This window comes from Miniopterus schreibersii (genome assembly GCF_964146895.1).
Source record: "Miniopterus schreibersii genome assembly, chromosome: 20".
Taxonomy (NCBI): Eukaryota; Metazoa; Chordata; class Mammalia; order Chiroptera; family Miniopteridae; genus Miniopterus; species Miniopterus schreibersii.
Window position 1 is genome coordinate 3,572,781 of NC_138122.1, and position 24,337 is coordinate 3,597,117.

General features: G+C 41.3%; 2 protein-coding genes across 2 annotated transcripts; one reads left to right on the forward strand and one right to left on the reverse strand.

The window, feature by feature from the left end:
* Positions 1-360: 360 nt before the first annotated feature.
* LOC308549744 (olfactory receptor 6T1-like) lies at positions 361-1,323 on the forward strand (the record flags this gene model as incomplete). The annotated part of the gene is made up of 1 exon (XM_081122755.1): positions 361-1,323. One exon carries the CDS (start codon positions 361-363, stop codon positions 1,321-1,323), a length of 963 nt encoding a protein of 320 aa, XP_080978881.1.
* Positions 1,324-8,760: 7,437 nt separating this feature from the next.
* Positions 8,761-9,658, reverse strand: OR4D5 (olfactory receptor family 4 subfamily D member 5; the record flags this gene model as incomplete). The annotated part of the gene is given in 3 exon segments (XM_081123247.1): positions 8,761-8,829; positions 8,831-9,601; positions 9,605-9,658. Coding segments are annotated over 3 exon segments (894 nt in total).
* Between the last annotated feature and the right edge of the window lie 14,679 nt (positions 9,659-24,337).

A 24,337-nucleotide genomic window follows, 5' to 3' on the forward strand; every position in this document is an offset into this window, starting at 1 on the left:
TGGATTAAACTTTGTCCAAGTTCTCAACACTTCATTCCTTGTCCAGTTAACAAAGTAACTTGAAGATGATTGGCATCCTTTTGACTTCGACAGGCAGGATCTCTGTAATTCTGAGTATCTGGTGCCAGATGTAAGAAAAGGATCTTGGAACCAAGATATCTAGTGAACTCCAATTCTTCAAAATTTATGAGTGAATTTCACAAGATGCCAAAAGCTTGCAGGCACAAAGGTAGATTAATATATTCTCAGAATGTAAGGAAGTGTTAGGTGCTTATTCCTTTATCGGTTGATTAAACAATGATTGGAGGCTATGGGCCCAGTTACAAAATCATGTTTCTTTTCTTTTGCAGGTGACTGGAAATGAGTCCTGAAAACCGGACTCAGGTGACAGTGTTTGTCCTTCTTGGTTTCCCCAGCGGCCACATCCTGCAGTCTCTGCTGTTCCTGGGGTTGGCCGTGACCTACGCTGTCACAGCCACAGGCAACCTCCTGATTATTGGGCTCAGCTGGGTGGACCGGCGCCTGCACACACAGATGTACTTTTTCCTGAGGAACCTGTCCTTCCTGGAGCTGCTGCTCGTGTCTGTTGTGGTTCCCAAGATGCTTGTCGTCAGCCTCACAGGGGACGGCTCTATCTCATTTGCCAGCTGCATCACCCAGTCCTACCTCTACTTCCTCCTAGGAACCACTGACTTCTTCCTCTTAGCTGTCATGTCCCTGGACCGCTACCTGGCAATCTGCCGACCCCTCCACTATGAGGTCCTGATGAGTGCTCGCGTCTGTTTCCAGCTAGTGCTGGCCTCCTGGATAGCTGGATTCCTCTGGGTCCTTTGCCCCACCATCCTCATGGCCAGCTTACCTTTCTGTGGCCCCAATGGCATTGACCACTTCTTTTGCGACAGTTGGCCCTTGCTGAGGCTCTCTTGTGGGGACACTCACCTGCTGGAGCTGGTGGCTTTTGTGCTCTCCACATCAGTATTACTGGGCTCACTGGCAGTGACTTCAGTTTCCTATGCCTGCATTCTTGCCACTGTTCTCAGATCCCACACGGCTACTGAGAGAAAGAAAGTATTCTCCACTTGTGCCTCACATCTTACAGTGGTGGTCATCGTCTATGGCAGCTCCATTTCTCTCTACATTCGTATGTCAGAGGCGCAATCCATGTTGCTCAACAAAGGTGCCTCGGTCCTGAGCTGTATCGTCACACCCCTCCTGAACCCGTTCATCTTCAGTCTCCGCAATGACAAGATGAAGCAAGCCCTAAGAGACGCCCTGAGGCGGCACAGACCCATGGCTGGGAGAAAGAATGAGGGTCACCTGTGAAAAGAAATATTCTACTGGTTTGGGAGATTAAAATTTTATTTGATCTTTAAAATTTTATTTTGACCTATTTGTCAAGATAATAGTGGTCATGAGATCTGGCTGTTGGCTGAGAAAAAAAGGGATTTTCTACATCCCTTTAATGCTCCCTTACCACATCAAGATCTAGGTCTGAAAAACTCACTACAACATAGAGTTTCACCTAAAGAAAGTCCTAGACAGAAAGGTAAAAAAAGAGGGAAACACTGAGAGGAAACAAACACGTATACAGGTGGAGGAACCTGTTGATCAGAGGTGTGTCTTGATATTCCTTTACCACACAGCCTTGGAGGACAAGCTGAGGGGAGTCCCAGCAGCAGAAGGCCTCTTGCTGCTTTATAATTAGGTCTGTTGTGAACAAGCTAGCCTCAACAGGCTGTGCACAGGACAACCTGGGATGTGGTCACAGTAAAATTTTATCTAAAAGAAGCAGGATGGTGAGGCAAAGAATGGGCTGAGAACTGAGCTTCCCAAACACCCAGTGTCCATGTGGAATAGATGGAGCTCAAGATCTGGTGCACTCCTGGTGGTAAATACAGATAAAGTCTGAGTTGAGAGTCAGTAGACGTGTCATGGAGTTCACAGTGGTCACAGTGAGATGATTAAGCACTTGGGGTAAAAGCTTGGTCTGGGAATAGATGGATAAAGACCAAGAGACTCAATGGGGCCCAGAACACAAACAAGTTCAGCGGAGACAAAGATGGAGCAGGAGCACCACCCAGTCACAACCAAGCAGAGAAACCAGCCCTGAGCATGATCAGTCACAAACCTTTGCAACAGGGGTGATCAAAACACTCAGAGACAATTATTCCCATGTCCTAGTCACAGGTCCAGAAAGCAGCCCAGGCAGCCACTCTGCAACAGAGACCATCAAGCACCCAGAAGACACCGTGTGGACCTGAGGCCCCTGTCTTCCTTCACCACCTTGCATTCTAATAAACTACACTTTTCCCCCATACATTTGACACCACTTTAAAATAGGACAAAGTTGCCCTGCTGGGTGTGGCTCAGCAGTTGAGCATTGACCTAGGACCCAGGAAGCCACAGTTCGATTCCCGGTCAGGGCACATGCCCAGAATGCGGGCTCGATCCCCAGTCGGGGGTGTGCAGGAGGCATCCAATCAATGACTCTCTCATCATTGATGTTTCTATCTCTCTCTCCCACTCCCTGCCTCTCACTGAGATCAATAAAGACATATTTTTAAAATAAGACAAAGTTGAAAAGAGGGAGAGAGTAGAATCCAAGGGACTGAGTTATTTTCTAAAGAGAATGACCACTTACTTAAGGCGTTTATTTGATTTTATGTGTATAGGAGTACTAGACCTGCCTAAATTTTAGCTATTTACTCCCTACAACCTAGCAGGATAATGCTTGTGAGGTAAATCATATTGCTTATTTAAAAAATAACAGTCTGGTTGAGATCTTGGGGAGGTAAACACAGTAATCACTGCCTCCCAAAACCACATCAAAATTACAACTAAAATACAGAACCACCATCATTTAGAACCACCTGAAATCTAGCTGAATGGAAGTCCTACAACTAGGGAACTAATGAAGAAGCCACATGGGAACTGGTAGGAGGGTGGAGATGGGGAACAGGCTGGTCCCACACCCACATGTGGTGGTTTCAAATTGGGAGGGATATCTCGGCTCTGGAGGTTTCCCGGAGGAGAAGGGGTCCCAGCCCCATACCAGGCCCCCAGCCCAGGGTTCCAGTGCTGGTAATAGAAGTTCCCACAACTTCTGGCTTTAAAAACCAGCAGGGATTGTGGCTGAGTGACACAGAGTCCCAGGCAGATCCTCTTAAAGGGCCCACACACAGACTTAATTGGATTCACTCCCTCTGAGCTCCAGCTCTGGGGCAGCAGGTTGAAAGGAACCTGGGACACTCAGGGAGGAACTAACTTGCCTGGAATCAGGAAAAAAGCTGGAAGGAGCAGCTTTCTCCCAGACAGAAGTGCTGGCAAAGGTCATTGCTCCTTTGATGAGCTGTCCCCTCACAGACCCAGTAGGCAGGCAGGCAGGCTCCTTATCTGCATCACCATCAATCTGGCTCACATTTTTCACTTCACTCTGGTGACGTCCTGAGATCCCACCCCTCCTTACTTGCAAGCTCATTCAAGCCATTTCCAGTGGCTTTTCCATACAACTGGCCTCTCTTGCCTTATGCTTCAGAGTTTCTTAAAATCTCTCAAACAAGCAGCAGCTGGCTTCAGTGTGCCCCATAACTCTCGATATGTGTCCCCAGGTTCATCACTAGTGGCAGCTCACCTTGGTTCATAGCTTGGCCTCTCCTGGGCACGTCTAAGCCCAACACAAGTAGCAGCCATCTACAGATTTCTGTGTAGCTCACGCTGGGTGGCCCTGGGCAGGGCACAGGCAGAAGCTGACTTTGCACTTCCCAGGAGACCCCAGAGACTATGCACCTGGTGGTCAGTTTTGACCACCCTGGATTACAACTCTACCACATCCACGTGTAATACTCTCAAGGGGTGGATTCAGTGAGCACCAAAGATTCTCTTCTCCATAGGGATGTCTCCAGAACAGCAGCTCTTCCACTGTAGTCCCAGCTGGTCTTCACAGCCAATTGGCCTGATGGTGAGTGCCTCCCAGTGACAAAACATTAACCAAGGCTCAACTACAACAGGACAGTGCACACAGCCCACATAGGGGAGCACTTAGGGTGCCCAGCTCAGATGACTGGGGAGGCTGTGCCACTGGGTCCTGAAAGGACACCTACTGCACAAGGCCACTCTACCAATTCCAGTTGACACAGAAGCTTTACCTAACACATAGAACAAACACAGGGAAGCAGCCAAAATGGGTAGACAAAGAAACATGTCCCAAATGAAAGAACAGAAGAAATCTCCAGAAAAAGAACTAAATGAGATGGAAGCAAGCAAACTACAGGATACAGAGTTCAAAACAATGGTTATAAGGATGCTCAAGAAACTTAATGAGAGCTTCACGGGACTTAGTGAGAGTTTCAAGGAAATTAGTGAGAACATCAATGACATAAAAAAGGAGCAGTCAGAAATAAAGGCTACACTAACTGAAATGAAGAATAATTTACAGGGAATCAACAGTACAGTAGAGGACGCCAAGAATGAAATCAGCGATTTGGATTATGAGGAAACAAAAAACACCCAATCAGAAGAGCAAAAAGAAAAAAGAATTCAAAAGTATGAGGATAGAGTAAGGAGCCTCTAGGACAACTTCAAGGGTACCAACATCAGCATTATGTGTGTAAGGAAGGAGAAGAGAGTGAGCAAGAAGTTGAAAACCTATTTGAAAAAAGTAATGACAGAAAACTTCCCCTCCTTGGTGAAATAAATAGACTTACAAGTCCAAGAGTCACAGAAAGTCCCAAACAAGATGAACTCAAAGAGGCCCACACCAAGACACATCATAATTAAAACGCCAAAGGTTAAAGACAAACAGAATCTTAAAAGAAGCAAGAGAAAAGCAGTTAATTACCTACAAGGGAGCTCCCATAAGACTGTCAGCTGATTTCTCAACAGAAACTTTGCAGGCCAGAAGGGAGTGGCAAGAAATATTCAAAGTGATGAAAAGCAAGGACCTACAACCAAGATTACTCTACTCAGCAAAGCTATCCTTCAGAACTAAAGGTCAGATAAAGAGCTTCACACACAAGAAAAAGTTAATTGAGTTTATCACCACCAAACCAGTATTACACAAAATGCTGAAAGGTCTTCTTTAAGAAGAGCTAATTAACAAGATAAACTGACAAACAAAATAGACCCAGAGACATTGAAGCATGCAACAGACTGATATATTTCAGAGGGAAGGAGGGAGGAGATTAACCAAAGAGCTGATATGCATATATGCATAACCCCTGGACACAAACAATAGTTCAGTGAAGGCCTGAGGGGGGGATGGGAATGGAGTGGAAGGGGTCAATGTGGGGGAAAAGGAGAACATCTGTAATACTTTCAATAATAAAGATAAATTTAAAAAAATATCACAACACACAAACAACAAATACACATTTTATTTGCACATATAGCCTGCTACAAGTTAGACTTTTGTTGCTAAACTAAATTGCATGGAAAAAGAACTCTGACTTGAGTCTTATGATTCCAGAATTCTCTTTCCACTAAAGTATACTCTTTTTAAATAGCAGTGTTTGCCGTCATAGCTTCTCTTTCAATATCCCAACTCTCTTTTCTTTAATCCTATGCCTCTCCTCTTTTGAGTTTCACCCATGTTCTAGGCCCTGTATACTAAACAGTCCCTGTCAGCGGTCTATTTTTGTGTGTAAAAAGAAACTTTGCTTATACTAATTTACTTCCTAAAGTGTAAGTGATGAGTATTAACTTAATGTTAAGATTGTAAATACATTTGTTAAATGTCATTCTCTTCCTATCCCACATCCACAGAGGGTGTTGCTGAGTGATTAAATAACATTCAACAAGTTAAATAAAGAATTCCTTTTGTTATTTTAAAATTAGGTATAGACATGAGGATAAAAAGGTGCAGGTCCTCTGAAGCTAACTGATTAACTTGGTGGTAGGAGATGCAGAAGTCTGGATCAAGGAGTTAAGGTGTTAGGAAGGAATAAAAAGATGATAGAAAACAGCGCCATAGCCATTTCTCCATACCCTCTTAAATTGAAGTAGAACTTCTAGAGGTACTTATATATTTATTTTCTTTTTTTAATGTGTTTATTTTTTTAAAAAAAATCAGTTGTGTACAAAAGTGTTTCATACTTTTAATTCTCAAGACAAATACCCAACCCTGAACTCACAGCCCACCCTGCTTCATGATCTTTCTGGTAACCATCCCACCCATTTTCCCCATGCAGGAAGTGAATGGCTCAGGAGAGACCCTCCTACAGAATTTATCATCACTAATAAATGGTTTAAAACAGAGATCTAGAGAAAATGACAACTATTTATTTAGAGACTAAAACATAATCTCCCTGTCCACATTATAACCTAATTCTGCATTCTTTTTTGAGTTCAGTTGTCCATAAATGATCTTTTATTCCATGCCCCTATATTGCAATATCTAGTCTGCTTGACTTTCTCAATCACACTAGGCCAAAACCAACTAACATATTATCTCTATTCATGATGCCAATTTACCTGGCACAAACACATAAAGAGAGACTGACCCTTAGTAGCAATATAGAGTTTTAAATACCATCAATAACTTGGGCTCCAAAGTTAAATATACAGGAGTTGAATTGCAGAAACAAGTTCTGGAATCTTAAATAAATGATTTGATATCTCTAACTTGCAATAGACTTATTATTAAAATGAAGATGATGCCTACCTCATAAAAATGATCCCTACCTCATAAGAATGATACCTGCCTATCAAGAGATTCATCCAAGTTGTGGTTATTAATAATTTATTATTTTTTAATTTAATTATTGATTAGTATTCCATTGTATGAATATTCTACAATGTGTTTAGCCATTCACCCATTGATAGACATTGGGTTGTTTCCAGTTTGATGCTATTACACATGGAGCTGTTAAGAGCATCAGTGTACAAAGCTAGTATGGACATATGCTTTTTTTTCTCTTGAATAAATACCTATGATGGTATAGCCTGGTATGGAGGACATCAAAGATATGTTACTCAGAAAATATTAAATATAGCATAAATAGTTTAATCTCATTCATGTACATTTTTAAAATACCTATGATTTTATATGTGCTTCAACACCAACTTCACAGTTTGGCTGAATTCCAAATGGCTGGCTGCTAAAATCAATATTCAGTTAAAACTAGCACTGAAATAGATTATGCCATCATAGAATGAACTTCTGGATTACAACAATAAGTCTCAAATATTTATGCTGAGTTAAATAAGCCAGATAACAAAGAGTTTATCCTGAATAATTTCACTTATAAGTATAAAATTAGAGAAATGCAAACTAATCTATAGGGCTGACAAGTCAATAGCTGCTTGTAAACTGAGGATGAGTAAGAGGAAAGAGAGAGGAAGAAATTACAGGGACATGAGAACCTTTGGAAATCACAGATACCTTCATTATTTTCATGTTTTCATGTGTCTCATATATACATCAAAACTGAATTTCTTAAGTATAGGCTATATGTCAATTGTATCTTAATAAAGCTATTTAAAAACAGAACCGAACAAGAAAAGGTTTTAGAGGTAGTATGTGTTTACTCAAACATTTCACAAACTCTATTTTTTCAAACATGAAAAATAATTTTTATATCTGTTAATAAAATTAGCCCTTCTCAGTAATGTGTGTTACAAATATTTCCCTACTTTTGTTGCTTGTTTTTTTAAAACTGTATTTATGTGGTTTTCTAGCCAAACACAAACCTTACTTTTTTATCAAATTAAATGTATGTCTTTGCCCTGGCGGCTTTGGCTCAGGGGTTAGAGCATCAGTCCTTGCACAGAAGGGTCACAGGTTCAATTCCCAGTCACGGGCACATACCTGGGTTGCAGGCTCAACCCCTGGCCTCAGTTGGGGCACGTGTGTGAAACAACCAATTGATGTCTCTCTCTCGCATTGATGTTTTTCTCTCTCTCTCCCTCCCTCTTTCTTTCTTTCTCTCTCTTCCCCTGCCTTCCACTCTCTCTCTCAAAAAAAAAAAGAAAGAAAAAAAAGTCAATGGAAAAAAATATCTTCAGGTAATAATTAAATAAATAAATAATAAATAAATAAATAAATAAATAAATAAATAAATAAATAAAAATATGTCTTTAAGAAAAATGTTGAGAGAATTAAAATAAATAATAAATGTAAATCACTTGGTACAATGTCTGTCACATAGTAAGCTCTTAAATATTATTTAGATAATAATGATAGGGCCTTAAGAAATGATGAGGGGAAAAGTAATTTGACCAAGATAATTTATTTTCTCTTTATTGACATTAAATTCAATCAGCCTTCTGAAATCAGAAATCAGCATATGATATTTACTTAAACCTCCAGGTCCCTCCTGTCTCCAAGACGTTTATAATTGTTTTGAGTTTCTCAAATGTGTTTTGTATCAAAGAAGGCATATCAGAAAAGAAACACCAGATGTATCAGCTTCATGCATACTGCATTTGGAAGTTTTTCAGCAGGACCAACCATCAGGCTCATATAGGAAAGTGCCCTCTGAGCCAAACATCATTTCTGTATAGCACTTGAAACTTTGTCTCTAGGAGGCTCTTGGGAGAAGTTCTAGGATACTCATTCTATTTCATAGCTTTGTTAAAAGTTTAGATCACCAGAAGTTGACTGAGGGTGAGAACAATAGAGAAGCTGTGGACAAGTGGTTTTAGCTACTTTGTGAGTCCTCTCAAGCAGGTTAGTACATTGAAGCATTTTTTAGGTCCTCAGGTACCACCTTTGCCTATCTGGGGGTCAGAGCTCCAGGGGACCCAGAAGGTTCTTTTGCTTCCTCACAGCTTCTCCATGGCCATAGTCATGTCTTTGTTTCTCAGGGTATAGATACCAGGATTCAGCATGGGGTGACCATTCTGTGGATAGCACAGAAACCACCTTATCCATGGGGAATGTACTAAATGGCCTTGCATAGATGTAGATGCAAGGCAGAAAGATTAAGGTGACCACAGCAATATGGGAGGCACAGGTGGATAGGGCTTTCCTGAGACCCTCCCATGAGTGGCTTTGGAGCATGACTAGCAGTGCTATGTAGTATCCCAGGAGCACCAGGAGACACGTCAGGGTCACCAAGCCATTGTTAGACACCATCGGAAGCTCTAAGACAAAGATATCTGTGCAGGCCAATTTGATCAGCTGAGGCAAATCACAGTAAAAGTCCAGTTTGTCCAGCCCACAGAATGGTAGCTGAATAGTCATTTCACCCTCTACAGTGGAGTGGATGAAGCTCCCCAACCAGGAAGCTGCCATGAGGAGCCCACAGATCACTCTATTCATAATAAGTGTGTAGTGCAGGGGCTGGGAAATGGCAACATAGTGGTCATATGCCATGAAACTCAGCAGGAAGATCTTAATGCTTTCAATGAAATGGAAGAAGAGTTGAGTCAGGCAGCCAACAAAGGAAATGATGAGGTTGCCTGAGAGCAAGTCAGCCAACATTTTAGGTGCCATAATGAAACAGTAGCAAAAGCCCAGGAAAGAAAGATTTCCCAAGAGAAAGTACACGGTTGTGTCCAGGTATGGGTAAGAGGTCACTATGGCCACAATGAGATTTCCAGTTACAGTCATGAAATACACAACAGAAAAGACAACAAAGAAGACGAACCAAATTTCTCTTACCTAAGAGAGCCCCAAGAGAGCAAATCCTGTCACCTGAGGATAATTTTCTGGATTCATGTGCATGGTATGACCTGATAAATGAACCTTCTGGGGAAAATGGACATATTCATCATGCAAGCCACAAACTTCTTGGAAATGATTTCCTCTGTCCACTCTGGGGAATTCTGCCCTATCTCGTTTACATAAGAAAAAAAATGTTGCAAGTGGTTCTATAGAACACTAAGTATTTGGTGTAATCAAACACCAAAAACATAAAACTAAGGATGGCACTGTTACTACTTACAATTTATGAGAATCAAAAATAATCAGCTTTCAAAATTGAGAAGTGGCATATAGAAGAAAGATTGCAAAACTGAACATTTTAATTCTCCCATAAATGACAGAAACAATCTTATGAAATACTAGAAGCCCCACTTCCCTCATCTATGATATAAATTAGCCAAAACATCTGCAAAGTCTCCTATAGTTTAATATCTTATAACTGTATGTAGCCTTTTAAAGAAAACCTGAGAAATCCCCACATGCTAGATATTTAAACAGAATTTTCATTGGATGATAGATCTCTTTTATATCCCAAAACAACAACTATGCAAGTTCTACATTATACCCCTGGGAAAATATTTAGCTGAATTCTGAGATATTACTACCTTAGAGCTTTGTTTTCAGCCCTAAGATGATGCTACATTTATGATGAAGGGAACCAAACAGTACTTTTCCTGCACTGCATAAGGGTAATGAAGAACTACTGCTTGTCTAAAGTTATATAATAAAACATGGAAAAGAAAGCTTCTTATATTATAGCTCTGAGAAACTATAGTCCCCAGGGAAATAAAGAAAAGGGAAATTAGAATATCATACCACCACTAAAAAGTTTAAGTATCAATGTTAATTTCGGGGACATTATCCAAAGAATAATTTTTATTCACATGAGAAGCAGAAAAAGGTAAGCCTTAAGTATTAACTGAAGCTTAAAAATCACTAACTAGGCCATTTTGTTTGAATGCAGAACTTGAAAGATGAAGTGAAGGTCACACTGTGGAGCATTTAATGCTAAAGACTCTTCTTTCCTGAGGCAGAAGACCAGAAAATGAGGAAGGGGAAAGAAAGAGGTTTCAGCAAACACTCTTTCTCAGCACCTGTACAACAGTTCACATGATGTGCTTGGGGCTGAGTAGCACAGTCAGCCAACATGAGGGGAGCTCCCACCCACAAATGGGACAACAACAATCCAGACACAGTTACAATAGGAGCATCTAAATAACTCACATAAGGGACATTCCAAGAGCATCCAGTTCAGGAGACCAAGGAGATGGCATCACTGAGTCCCACAGGACACTTACTACAAAAAGCCACCAAATGAAGACTGGGAGTTATAGAAGTTCTATCTAATACATAGAAACAAACACAAAGGGTCAGCTAAATTGGGATACAAATAAATAACCCCAAAATGAAAGAAAAGGAGGAATCTTCGTAAAAAGAGCTAAATGAAATAGAGGTAAACAATTTGTCAAAAATGAAGATCAAAGTAGTGGTTATAAGGATGTTCAAGGAATTTAGTGAGAACTAAAAGTAACTTAATGGGAACTACAAGAAAACTAAGTGGGAAATACATCAGCATGAAAAAGGAGAAAGAAACCATGAATCAGAACCAGTTGGAAATAAATAATATCATATCTGATATCAAGAATACACTGGAAGGAATTAAAAGTAGGCTGGATGAAGCAGAAGATCAAATCAGCAATTTGCAAGACAAGGTAGAGAAAAACAACCAATCAGAGCAACAAAAACAAAAAGAATTTTTAAAAATGAGGATAGTTCAAGAGAATTTTGGGACAACATGAAATGTAACAATATCCACATTATAGAGGTACCAGAAGGAGAAGAAAGTGAGTAAAGGATAGAAAACCTGTTTGAAGAGATAATGACAGAAAACTTTCCTAACTTGGTGAAGAAAAAAGTGACACAAGTTCAGGAATCACAGAGTCCCAATCAAAACAAACCCATAATTAAAATGGCAAAGGTTAAAGTAAAGGAGATAATCCTAAAGGCAAAAAGAGAGAGACAGTCAGTTACCTAAAAGGGAGTTCTTAAAAGGCTGTCAGCTGATTTTTCAACAGAAACAATTCAGGCCAAAAGAGATTGACATGAAGTATTCAAAGTAATTAAAAGCAAGGACTTGAAACCAAGACTACTCCATCTAGCAAGGCTATCAATTTAAAATTGAAGCCAAAATAAAGAGCTTCTCAGACTAAAAAAAAAAGTTAAAGGAGTTCATCACCACCAAACTGGCATTGTAAGAAATGCTAAAGAGATTACTGTAAGAAGAAATAGAGAGAGAGGAACATAGCCGTATAGAATAAAAATGGCAATAAATAGTAGCTATTGATAATAACTGTAAATGTAAAAGGATTAAATGTTCCAATCACATGGCATAGGCTAGCTGAGTGCATAAGAAAACATGACCCATATGTATGCTGTCTACAAGAGACCCACCTCAGAACAAAAGACCCACACAGGCTGAAAGTGAGTAGATGGGAAAAAATTACCATGCAAATGGAAGCCAACAAAAAAAGATTGCAGTAGCAATACCTATATCTGACAAAATATACTTTAATATAAAGGCCAAAACAAAAGACAAAGAAGGTCACTATATAATACTAATAAAATCAACCCAACAAGAGGAAATAATCCTTGTAAACATATATGCACCAGATAGAGGAGGACCAAAATATGTTATAATACTCCTGGAGGACTTTAAGGGAGAGATTGACAGAATACAGTCATAGTAGAAAACTTTAACACTCCCCTGACATCACTGGCCAAAAATTCCAGACAAAAAATCAAAAGGAAACAGCAACCTTAAATGAGACAATAAACCAGGTGGACTTAATTGATATTTAAAGGACATTTTACCACAAAGCTGCAGAATATACATTCTTCCCAAGTGCACATGGGACATTCTCAAAGACAGACCACACGTTAGGGCACAAAATAAATCTTTACAAGTTCAAGAAGATTTAAATCTTATCAAGCATCTTCTCAGATCACAGTGGCATAAAACTAGAAATGAACTGCAAAAGGAAAAATCAAAACATTTAAACACATGGAGGCTAAATAGCATGTTACTAAACAATGAATGAGTTACCAAGGAGATGAAGGAAGAAATCTAAAACTACCTGGAAACAAATGAAAATGAGCACAGAACAATAAAACATCTATGGGACACAGAGAAGGCATCCTGACAGGGAAGTTCATAGCCATACAGGTCTACATCAAGAAATAAGAAAAGGCTGCAATAAACAGTCTAACCCTACAACTAACATAATTAGAAGGAGAACAACAAGAAAAGCCGAGAGTGAATAGAAGGAAAGTAATAATAAAGATCAGGGTGGAAATAAATGACATAGAGTCTAAAATAAAATACAAAAGGTAAGTGAAATCAAGAGCTGTTTCCGGGAAAAGATAAAAAAAAATATTGATAAACCTTCAGCAAGACTCATTAAGAAACAAAGAGAGAGGACCAACATAAATAAAATTAAAAATGAAAGAACTGAAGTAATAACTGACACCAGAGAAATGCAAAGGATTTTAAGAAAATACTAAGTCATGAAACAATAAAAATCCAAGAAGAAAATATAAGCAGCAAAATCTCACATCTCTCATAGCAATGTTTGCCAATACATCTCCTAGGGCAAAAGAAATAAAGGAAAAAATAAACAAATGGGACTGCATCAAAATAAAAGCTTCTGCACAGCAAAAGAAACCACCATCAAAGTGAAAAAGGAACCCACTGTATGGAAGAACATATTTGCCATCACACATCTGGTAAGGAGTTGATCCCCAAAATATATAAAGTGCTTATAACTCAACAAAAGGAAGAAAAACAATCCAATTAAAAAATGGGCAGAAGACCTGAATAGACACTTTTCCAAAGAGGACATACAGATGGTCGAGAGACATATGAAAAAAAGCTCAGTCATGAATCAATGGAAATGCAAATTAAAACCACAATGAGATATCATCTCACACCTGTCAGAATGGCTCCATCAATAAATCAACAAACAACAAGTGCTGGCGAGGGTGTGGAGAAAGGGGAGCCCTAGTTCACTGTTGGTGGAAACGGAGATTTGTGCAGCCACCGTAGAAAATAGTATGGAGTTTCTTCAAAAAATTAAAAATGGAACTGCCATTTGACCCAGTGATCCCACTTCTGGGACTATATCCTAAGAATGCTGACACACCCATCAGAAAGAATATATGCACCCCTATGTTCATAGCAGCACAATTTACAGCAGCTAAGATCTGAAAACAGCCCAAGTGCCCATGAGTAGGTGAGTGGATAGAAAAGCTGTGGGATATTTACACCATGGAATACTATGCAGCTGTGAAAATGAGGAACTCTTACCCTTTGGGACAGCAGGGATGGGCCTGGAGGTTAATATGCTAAATGAAATAAGGCAGTCAGAGAAAGAAAAACATCACATGATCTCACTCACATGTAAAATCTAATGGTCAATATAAACCAGAGGCATGGCTACGTGGAACAGGCTGGCAGACCTCAGGGGGGAGAGGACTGGAACTGTTTAACCAAGGAACATATGTGCACCTATGCACAGCCCATGGACACAGACAACAATGTGGTGAAGTCCTGGGGTGGGGTGGGGGCTGGATGGAGGGAGACAAAGGGGGTCGGGGGGTAAGTGAAGGACATCTGTAATACTCCCAACAATTTTAAAAAAGAAAAGGAAAGAAAAGAAAAGGGAACCCTTGTGCACTGCTGGTGGGAAAGCAGATTGGTGCAGACACTGTGGAAAGCACTATGAAGGGTCCTCAAAAAACTAACAATGGCCCTGGCCAGTTTGGCTCAGTGATTAGAGTGTTCGGCTGTGGACTGAAGGGTCCCGGGTTTGATTCCAGCGAAGGGACCCTTCCCTGGGGGTATCTCAACTGCAGGCTCAATCCCCGGCCCTGGGGGTATCTCAACTACAGGCTCAATCCCCGGCCCTGGGGGTATCTCAACTGCAGGCTCAATCCCCGGCCCTGGGGGTATCTCAACTGCAGGCTCAATCCCCGGCCCTGGTCAGGGCGTGTGCAGGAGGCACTCATCACATCAATCTCTCTCTCCTCCACTCTCTCTGAAAGGCAAGGGGGAAAATGTCCTCAGGTAAAGATAAAAAAACACAACAAATAACAATGGAACTGCCTTATGACCCAGTGATTTCACTCCTGGATGTATATCCAAAGAAACCCAAAACACTAATTCAAAAGGACATGCTCACTCTTCTGTTCATTCAGTGTTATTTTCAATGGCCAAGATATGGGCACAACCCAACACCCATCAATAGACAAGTGGATAAAAAATCAGTGGTACATATATACAGTGGGATATTATTTGTCGTACAAAAGAATGTAATTATTACCATTTGCGACAGCATGGATGGACCTCGAGGGTTTTACGCCAAGAGAAATGTCACTCAGAGAAAGACAACTACCGTATGATTGTATTTATATGTGGGATCTAATGAACAAAATAAACAAACAAAACAGGCTCATAGAGGGGAGGGGTGTTTGGGGACTGGGTGGAAAGCTGCAGGAATTGAGAAGGACAGATTTGGTCATTGCGAAACAGTCACAGGGATGTAAAGCACAGCATAGGGAATACTGTCAGTAATATTGTAATAACCACATATGGTGCCAGTTGGGTACTGCAAATATTGGGGGGAACACTGTAAAGTATATGATTATCTAACCACAGTGCTGTACACCTGAAACTAGTACAAAATATTATAGAATGTAAAAATTAAAAAATTTTATATAATTACAAAATAATGAAAGACATGAAGGCAATTTAATAAAACCTATTCAGAAAAATATAAAATTTTTCATTATATGTTCAAAAAAATCCAGGTTGTAATAACAAAGTTGATGCTTAAGAGAAATGCAGGTGATATGCATTGGAAGTAAGATTAAGAAATTCAACTGTTAGTCTTTTTATCAGCTGTTTACAGACATTAAGGTTCCCTGCAATGACAGTAATTGTTACAGTGAAGTAGACCATGAAGCACTGAAAAAGTCTCTACTAAGTGTGTCTGAGTGATTTTCATGTTTTCAAATTCAATAAAAATTATATAAAAAAATAAATACCCTCCTCCATCAGCTTCCTTTTTTTTTTTTTTTTGAACACTGTGGCAGTTGTTTACTTTTTGAAACTCAGGAAAGAAACGGCAGAGAAAAAGAAAACTTACAAGGTTGTCTAGGATGAGTCTTGCGGGAGTTTTACCACAAACCAAGGAACAGTGACTTTGAAAGTGGGAGCTGGGAGGACACGGGCGCGCTCCCAGCAGGGCAGCCGCGCCATCCCTGTCCCCAGCGACAGGCACACCGATGTGCATAAAAAGTCACAGTGTTTGCAGTTAAGAGGAGAATGTCTAAAGAAAATATTGTCGGAAACAATATATCCACACAGGTATCAGAGAAAACTGGCGGCGCAGGGCGAGGTGCGGCGGAGAGGCGCGGGAGGTGGACTCGCAGAGCTGAGCTGCGCCTGCTGAACAGGGAAAGGCCGGGAAGGAGAAGGTCAGGAATGTGCTGGAACCATCAGGAACTTTAAAACTTTTCAAAAAACCGATGCTGATACAGAGCAGGGTGGTGTCTGAAACTCCAGCACGTTTATGGCTGGGAATATTGTCTACTGCAGCAGTCACTCACAGGGGATAAAAGTTTTCTATGTTGAGCTGCTTCATAGATTTTTAAGTGGATAAAACAAAGTATCTGAGGAAATCCCCAAGGAGCCGCTGATAGGGCTGCTTGGCACTTTCTCTTACTTTGTAACCGTGACTAAGTAGCTCAGGATAAAAAGTGTTTTATAACAATATTATCAATTAGCTTTTTGGACCCATATCCCCAGGTTATTCTCCTCTAAGTCTCTAAGGCAAATAAGCTCATGAAAAAACATCGTTCATCCTCTTAGGAAAAAAATTCATACAAGACAAAAAGCTTTAGTGTATATAGAAAAGGATGGGTAACTTTAAAAATAATTCAAGTCACCATTAATCCAGCGATTCGGAGCATGCAAGACCATTTAGCAAAAGCTTAAACGGAAAGACTAATATTTCAGGAACCACGAAGGTGGAAGGAGACAGCAAACACCGCCCTGAGCTCCCTTCTCTGGTGCGCACTCGGCAAGGGCACTGAGAAGGATTCTGCGTCTGCCACATGTGGATGAGTTAGTTGTATGAAATTCCACATATAAAAAAAACCAGCTACTAAATAATTAAAATGATTGGGAATTAACCAAAGAGACAAAATATAGCAAAATATTCCTGAGAACTGAGAATCAATGATTTTCCAGTATAAATTTCTTAAATGGGAATCAGAGAAGACATACTCTAAGCTGGATATGACTGACTTATTCCTGAACCTTTTTAGAGTCACTCACCACAACTACTACATTCTCTATCTGCAAAAAACAGATTCTAGAATTTACGTTTCTCTGAACTCAGGGGGATGTTCTGGGGCCCTTAGGAGGATATCTAGATCACAGAGGTATGTGAGGGCCGTTATGGTGAAAAGGTTGGTATTTCATCTGTAAGGTCAGTGCATGAATGGGGATTTAGAAGTTACCGAGTTTTCCATTCAAGATAAGAGCTTTCATTCAGCCGGTGCTAAAGGGAGATAGTAACTTGCCCAACACTGAAGTCATCCAAGCAATGGCTGGATGGGTATGTGGTGAGGGTGCTAATCAGAACGACTTTCACTGGGGTTAGGTAGCTCAGGGACCTAGTAAGGTTTATTTTATCTTTGAAAGAGATTTCTGTTAGCTAGAAATAGGAACAGAGTTGGCAAAAACTCAAAGTACAATGCTTAGAATTAATTCGTGCACACACAATAACCAAAGTTTGAGTCTCTTACTATGTCTATATGTACAAAAAGTGATGGGAGAATTTTACATCATCTATATAATCGGTGAAATGTAAGCGTACTTTTTGATAAATGTTTTATTTCTTAATATGTCACTTTGTTCAATTTATTTTTCTGTGTATAGTCTCTGATCTGTCCATCTGAGTGGATTTAATCCAGTACACATTAAAAATATTACAAATTAAGCTTTTCATAATTTGTTATTTATTAAAATAAGAAATAAATAGCTCTGTTCATTTCTTTAAGCCCATCTCAATCCTTTATGAATGAACCATATTTTTTTTTAGGAAAACTCTCTTAGATATTGTCACACATATTTTTTAATTTAAACCCCACAGCAGCTCCTTTTGAATGTTATAATTACCTTCCCTTCTTAAATAAAGAAGCTATGACTAAGTTGAAGTACTTAACCCAATATGACAAACTGAAAGTGGTAAAATCTAGGGCTGGTGCCCAGTTTTTTGTCTCAAATTAATCTAATTAATGTTTGAATTTTAAAATGTGAGCTATCATTTGCCTGTTGAACAATCTCATGGAAATAATAATTTTAAAAAACACACAAAACAAACAACAGCATGCCTCAGACAAAGTTTCTCGGGGTTTCATAGGCTGTTATACTGGTATGTGCATTCATGATTCGCTGCTTCTGTGCAGCAATTCACAGGACCATTTGGTATCATGGGTGTTCGCATTGGTCCAAACTCATCAAACTGTATGTATGAAACACGTGCAGTTCTCTGCATATCGATTATACCCTGAAAAAGCTGTTTTTAAAAAATAATTGTATAGATTTGTAGTAAGTGACACAGAAAGATGTTTGTTATAAAAATAAAGAAAACTAAGAAAAGTTACAAAGTAATGTTAGCATGATTTATTTTAGATGTACAGTACGGAACAAAAGCAGGCTTACAGTTGTGAGCGTGTGAAACACGGAGTTTACTTGTCGGGGGAGGGAGGCTGCGAGGCGGCTTCGGGCGCGACCCCAGCGCCCCCCGGCGGGGCAGGAACAGCTCCCTCCGCCGCTGGGTCCCGCGCGGGCTGCCGCAGTGGGAGCGCCTGTCGCCCGCCAGGGGCGCCCCGAGTCACCCGCGCATCAGGCTGAGCCGCGCGCGAGGTAGTCACGGGAATCACATGCGGTCACCGTCCTGCGGAATCACATGCGGTCACCGTCCTGCGGAATCACATGCGGTCACCGTCGTGGGGAATCACATGAGGTCGCCGTCGTGGGGAATCACATGAGGTCACCGTCGTGGGGAATCACATGAGGTCGCCGTCGTGGGGAATCACATGAGGTCACCGTCCTGCGGAATCACATGAGGTCGCCGTCGTGGGGAATCACATGAGGTCGCCGTCCTGCGGAATCACATGCGGTCACCGTCGTGGGGAATCACATGAGGTCGCCGTCCTGCGGAATCACATGAGGTCACCGTCGTGGGGAATCACATGAGGTCGCCGTCGTGGGGAATCACATGAGGTCGCCGTCCTGCGGAATCACATGCGGTCACCGTCGTGGGGAATCACATGCGGTCACCGTCGTGGGGAATCACATGAGGTCGCCGTCGTGGGGAATCACATGCGGTCACCGTCGTGGGGAATCACATGCGGTCACCGTCGTGGGGAATCACATGAGGTCGCCGTCGTGGGGAATCACATGAGGTCGCCGTCGTGGGGAATCACATGAGGTCGCCGTCCTGCGGAATCACATGCGGTCACCGTCGTGGGGAATCACATGCGGTCACCGTCGTGGGGAATCACATGAGGTCGCCGTCCTGCGGAATCACATGCGGTCACCGTCGTGGGGAATCACATGAGGTCGCCGTCCTGCGGAATCACATGCGGTCACCGTCGTGGGGAATCACATGAGGTCACCGTCGTGGGGAATCACATGAGGTCACCGTCGTGGGGAATCACATGAGGTCGCCGTCCTGCGGAATCACATGAGGTCGCCGTCGTGGGGAATCACATGAGGTCGCCGTCCTGCGGAATCACATGCGGTCACCGTCGTGGGGAATCACATGAGGTCGCCGTCCTGCGGAATCACATGAGGTCACCGTCGTGGGGAATCACATGAGGTCGCCGTCGTGGGGAATCACATGAGGTCGCCGTCCTGCGGAATCACATGCGGTCACCGTCGTGGGGAATCACATGCGGTCACCGTCGTGGGGAATCACATGAGGTCGCCGTCCTGCGGAATCACATGAGGTCACCGTCGTGGGGAATCACATGAGGTCGCCGTCCTGCGGAATCACATGAGGTCGCCGTCCTGCGGAATCACATGAGGTCACCGTCGTGCGCACTCGCAGGACGGTCGGGTCGTGGACGGGACACCCAGAGCCGCAGGCCCACAGGCCCCCGGGCTCACACCCAGCATTACCCTTGTATTACTTATTAATTACTGTATTATGTTCCACACGAGCAGCTGCAAACCTACTTCTGCCCCACCCTGTACACGGATATAACTTGAACTTTGAAACAGCCTCGAAATACACACAACAAAAGGCTGCCCCTCCAGCTGTAACGGGTTCAATTACAGATTATTTTTGTTTCCTGCATTTGCATTTTCTAATTCTTTGCACTGAGAAATTTATTTCTGTAATAGCATAAAGTATGAATGAAAAATGAACTATGAAGGCAAAACTTTTAACCTTGGAAGAAAGTGAGGTGGAAAAGGGAAACGAGAGGAGCAGCTGTGACTCATTTATCACGAAGGAATGACCTGAAATCGAGAGGGAAATTCCGGGGTAGGAATTAAAGAATGAGTAGTTTTAACCTGAAATGAAAAAATCTGTGCAAAAGAACTGTTTCTCTGACCCAGGGATGAGTAACAAGCTGGATGTCGTTTTACAGTTTCGGTGGACTGAGTGAGGTAAGCTGATGTCCTCCACGTTGCCTTCCTGCGTAGAATTCGTACCTCTCTGATTTCATCACATTACATAACGTCTTCTCGAATAATCAGCAGCCAGATCGATGACGTATGTGTTACGTCATAGACTTATGGGAATTAGGTTTGAAGCACAGGACGTAATCTAATAACAAGATACCCATTATTCCATTCTGATGTGTCTTCTAAAGTGATTAGCGGGGACCGTGAGCCAGCGTCCTTTCAAATATCCCTGGTTTGTTTCCATAGGTCTGTATCTGCCAGCAAAAGATTTTATTTATTTTAACCCCCACCCGAGGATATTTTTCCACTGCTTCTCAGAGAGTGGAAGGTGGGGGCCGGGGGAGAGAGAGAGACGTCGATGCAAGCGGGTCACATGGATTGGTTGCCTCCTGCGCTCCCCTGACCGGGGCGGGGGGAGCCTGCCACCCAGGCTCGTTCCCTTGATCAGAATGGAACCCGAGACCCTTCAGTCCTAGGGTGACGATCTAGCCACGGAGCCGCACCAGCCAGGACGACGACAAGACTTTCAAAAATGGGAGGCTCTAGAGACCACTAAATATCACTGTTGTACATCTGACACTTATATAATGTTGTAAACCAATGTTACCCAAATTTAAAAAAAAGAAAATATGTTCTGTGTACCCAGGAGTACAGAATGTACAGTGATTTAATGATTAAAATGAAATGATTAAAATCATGTATTATATAAATACACTAAAATGGTAGTCAGCATCATAACTGTCAGCATCATAACCATTCTTTGTCCTGCTCTTTCATGACTTTTAAAAGTCTTTAATTGTTTATATTATTTTACTTTTGCTAATAACCATTATTCTTAGACAGAGTTGGCCATGATGATACCACACTCTTAAAATATTATACAAAGAGCTTTGCCAGAAGTGTTTTTGCCTGAAATGCGGAAGCATGAGCGATAAACAAAACGTCCATAAAAGACAGCTTCCATTAGTTCTACCCTCTCTGTTGCACGCAGGGGAAACTGGGACCCAATTTCTTCTTGACTTCACCAATCTGCGGACACAAAGGAAGTCACAATAAAATTCCAAGTGTCACCGTCTCTTGACCTTCTCACCCAGACACATACCAGGCCCTCAGTCTCTTGCACAATTACTACCAAGTGTTTCTTGGAATCCCCGAAGGATGTTCTGTATGTAGTTATGAAATATTAATATTGCCTGGCTCTGGCTGCCCTTCGCTGACTTACACCACCTTTGAAGCCACTTTGAAGCCACAGCTTTCTCTCTGTCCCTGCAGTCTATGCCCCTGTGAGAAAGCGAACGTCAGTGACAGAGAAGCTGTCTTTCAGTGATCCCCAAACAGGCAGCCATCACGGTGGTGGACATGCTGCTCTGTTCTTTGATATCCCTGCTGTAGACAGAGGGGGACACTAAGATGTATTCAAGCTGAACGTAGGAGAATCCCCATTATTCCTACTTCATTGCCTGGGCACAGATGTCTCATGTCTCAGAGAGCCCTTCACTTACCCTTCTTCTAATTAGATTTAAAAATGAACCGCATGGGTTGGTTAGATAACCAATATCTGAAGCACGTACCGTGTTATTGTTCCAAACCTGCTGTTTCCCACAGAAACCTGTCTTCTGCCAAAATTCTCATATAAATTGACTGAATTCCTTTGCCCACCAGTGTGTTACATACTCTTAGTCTCAATCTGCCACCTCTAAGCACATAAGTCACACAGAATTCAGTCAGCATCCGTTGATTCAAATGAATATATTTGAATATCTGAGATGACTCTGGTGCTCTTAAGAACCCTCACATCCCTTTTAGCTCATGCAACTGTTCTCTGAGTAAAAGAAACATCTAGGGTATCGTTGTACATGCTTGGTACCCCCCTACTTAATACAGAGACAAAGGAGGGTAAGATATTAAAATTCTTGGAAATGGAGTATTCAAGAATGCCTCTGAACTTTGAAAGCAGTTAACATATGTTAGAAAGAGCCCAATGTGTGCTCAGATCCCACACTCTTAGGAAACCCCCATATGTACACATATAATAAATTCTGTTATTTTCTCCTGTTAATATGTCTCATGTCAATTTGATTATTGGACCAGCCAGAAGAAGTAGAATGATAGAAGAGATATCATTTTTCCTCCCCACATTGCATATGGCAGGATTTCCTTCTTTTCTAAGGCTGAATAATATTTCATTGGATATACATAGCACAATATTTTTTATCCATTCATTCATCAGTTGACATTTAGGTTGTATCTATATCTTGGCTATTGTAAATAGTGCTGCAATGAATGTGAGAATGCAGTAATCCCTTAAATGTCCTGAGTTCAATTATCCCTTAAATATCCTGAGCTCAATCCCTTAAATATATACCCAGCAGTTGGATTGCTGGATTACATGGCAGTTGTATTTTTTAAAATTTATCTTTATTGTTGAAAGTATTGCAGATGTCCCCCTTTTTCCTCATTGACCCCCTCCACTGCACTGCCCCCCACCTTAGCATAGTTCTTGACATGGTAAGATCCCATAAAATGTAAGCTATTTTCCTATCATCAAGGCCATTCTGCCCATATGATTTGTATGATAGTGTGTTTTTTTAATTTATCTTTATTGTTGAAAGCATTACAGATGTCCTACTTTTTCCCCCATTGGTCCCTTCCACCCCACATCCACCCCACTCCCAGGCCTTCCCCATAACAATGTCTGTGTCCATGGGTTATGCTTATACACATGTAAGTTCTTTGATTAATCCCTCCCACCTACTCCCCCACCCCACCTTCCCTCTGAGATCCCTCAGTCTGTTCCATGCTTCTATGTCTCTGAATCTATTTTGTTCATCAGTTTATTTTGTTTATTACATTCCACACATGAGTGAGATCACGTGGTACTTGTCTTTCCCTGACTGGCTTATTTCACTTAGCATAATACTCTCTAGTTCCCTCCATGCTGCCCCAAAGGATAAGTGACCCTTCTTTTTCACAGCTGCATAGTATCCCCTGGTGTACATGTACCACAGCTTTTTTTATCCACTCATCTACTGATGGGCACTTGAGAAGAATGTATTTTCAGCAGCTTTATAGTAGAATGTTCTGTAAATGTCAATTAAATTCATCTGATCTAGTATGTCATTTAGGGTCACTGTTTCCTTGTTGATTTTTTTGTCTGGAAGATCTATCCAGTGAAATCAGTGGTGAGTTAAAGTCCCCTAGTATGACTGTCTTGCTGTCCATCTCTTCCTTAAAGTCCTCTAGAAGTTTTTAATAAATTTAGGTGCTTATATATTGGGTATATATATGTTTATCAGGCTTATAGCCTCTTGATGTATTGATCCCTTTAGTATTATGTAATGACCTTCCTTGTTTCTCATTATGGTCTTCATTTTGAAGTCTGTTTTGTCCAATATGACTATTAGTACCTCAGAATTATTATTTTTTTTTTTTTACATTTCCATGGAAAACTTTTTTCCATCCCTTCACTCTCACCCTGTGTGAGTCTTTTGTATTGAGGTGGGTCTCTTGTAGACAGCATATATTTGGGTCATGTTTTCTTATCCATTTAGCCACCCTATTTCTTTTTATTGAAGCATTTACTTCATTTACATTTAAGGTCATTACTGATAGATACTTATCTATTGCCATTTTAATTCTTTATGACTATGTTTCTCTTTCTCTCTATTTCTACTTTTAATTACACCAGTTCCTTTAAATATTTCCTGCAGTGCTGGCTTGGTGGTGATAAATTCCTTTAGCACTTTTTGTCTGGGAAGCTCTTTCTTTCACCATCTATCTTGAATGATAGCCTTGCTGGATAGAGTAGTCTTGGTTTCAGATCCTTGTTTTGCATTACCTTGGATATTTCATGCCTTTCCTTTCTGGCCTGTGGGGCTTCTAATGAGAAATCAGCTGACAACCTTATGGGAGCTCCTTTGTAGGTAATAGAT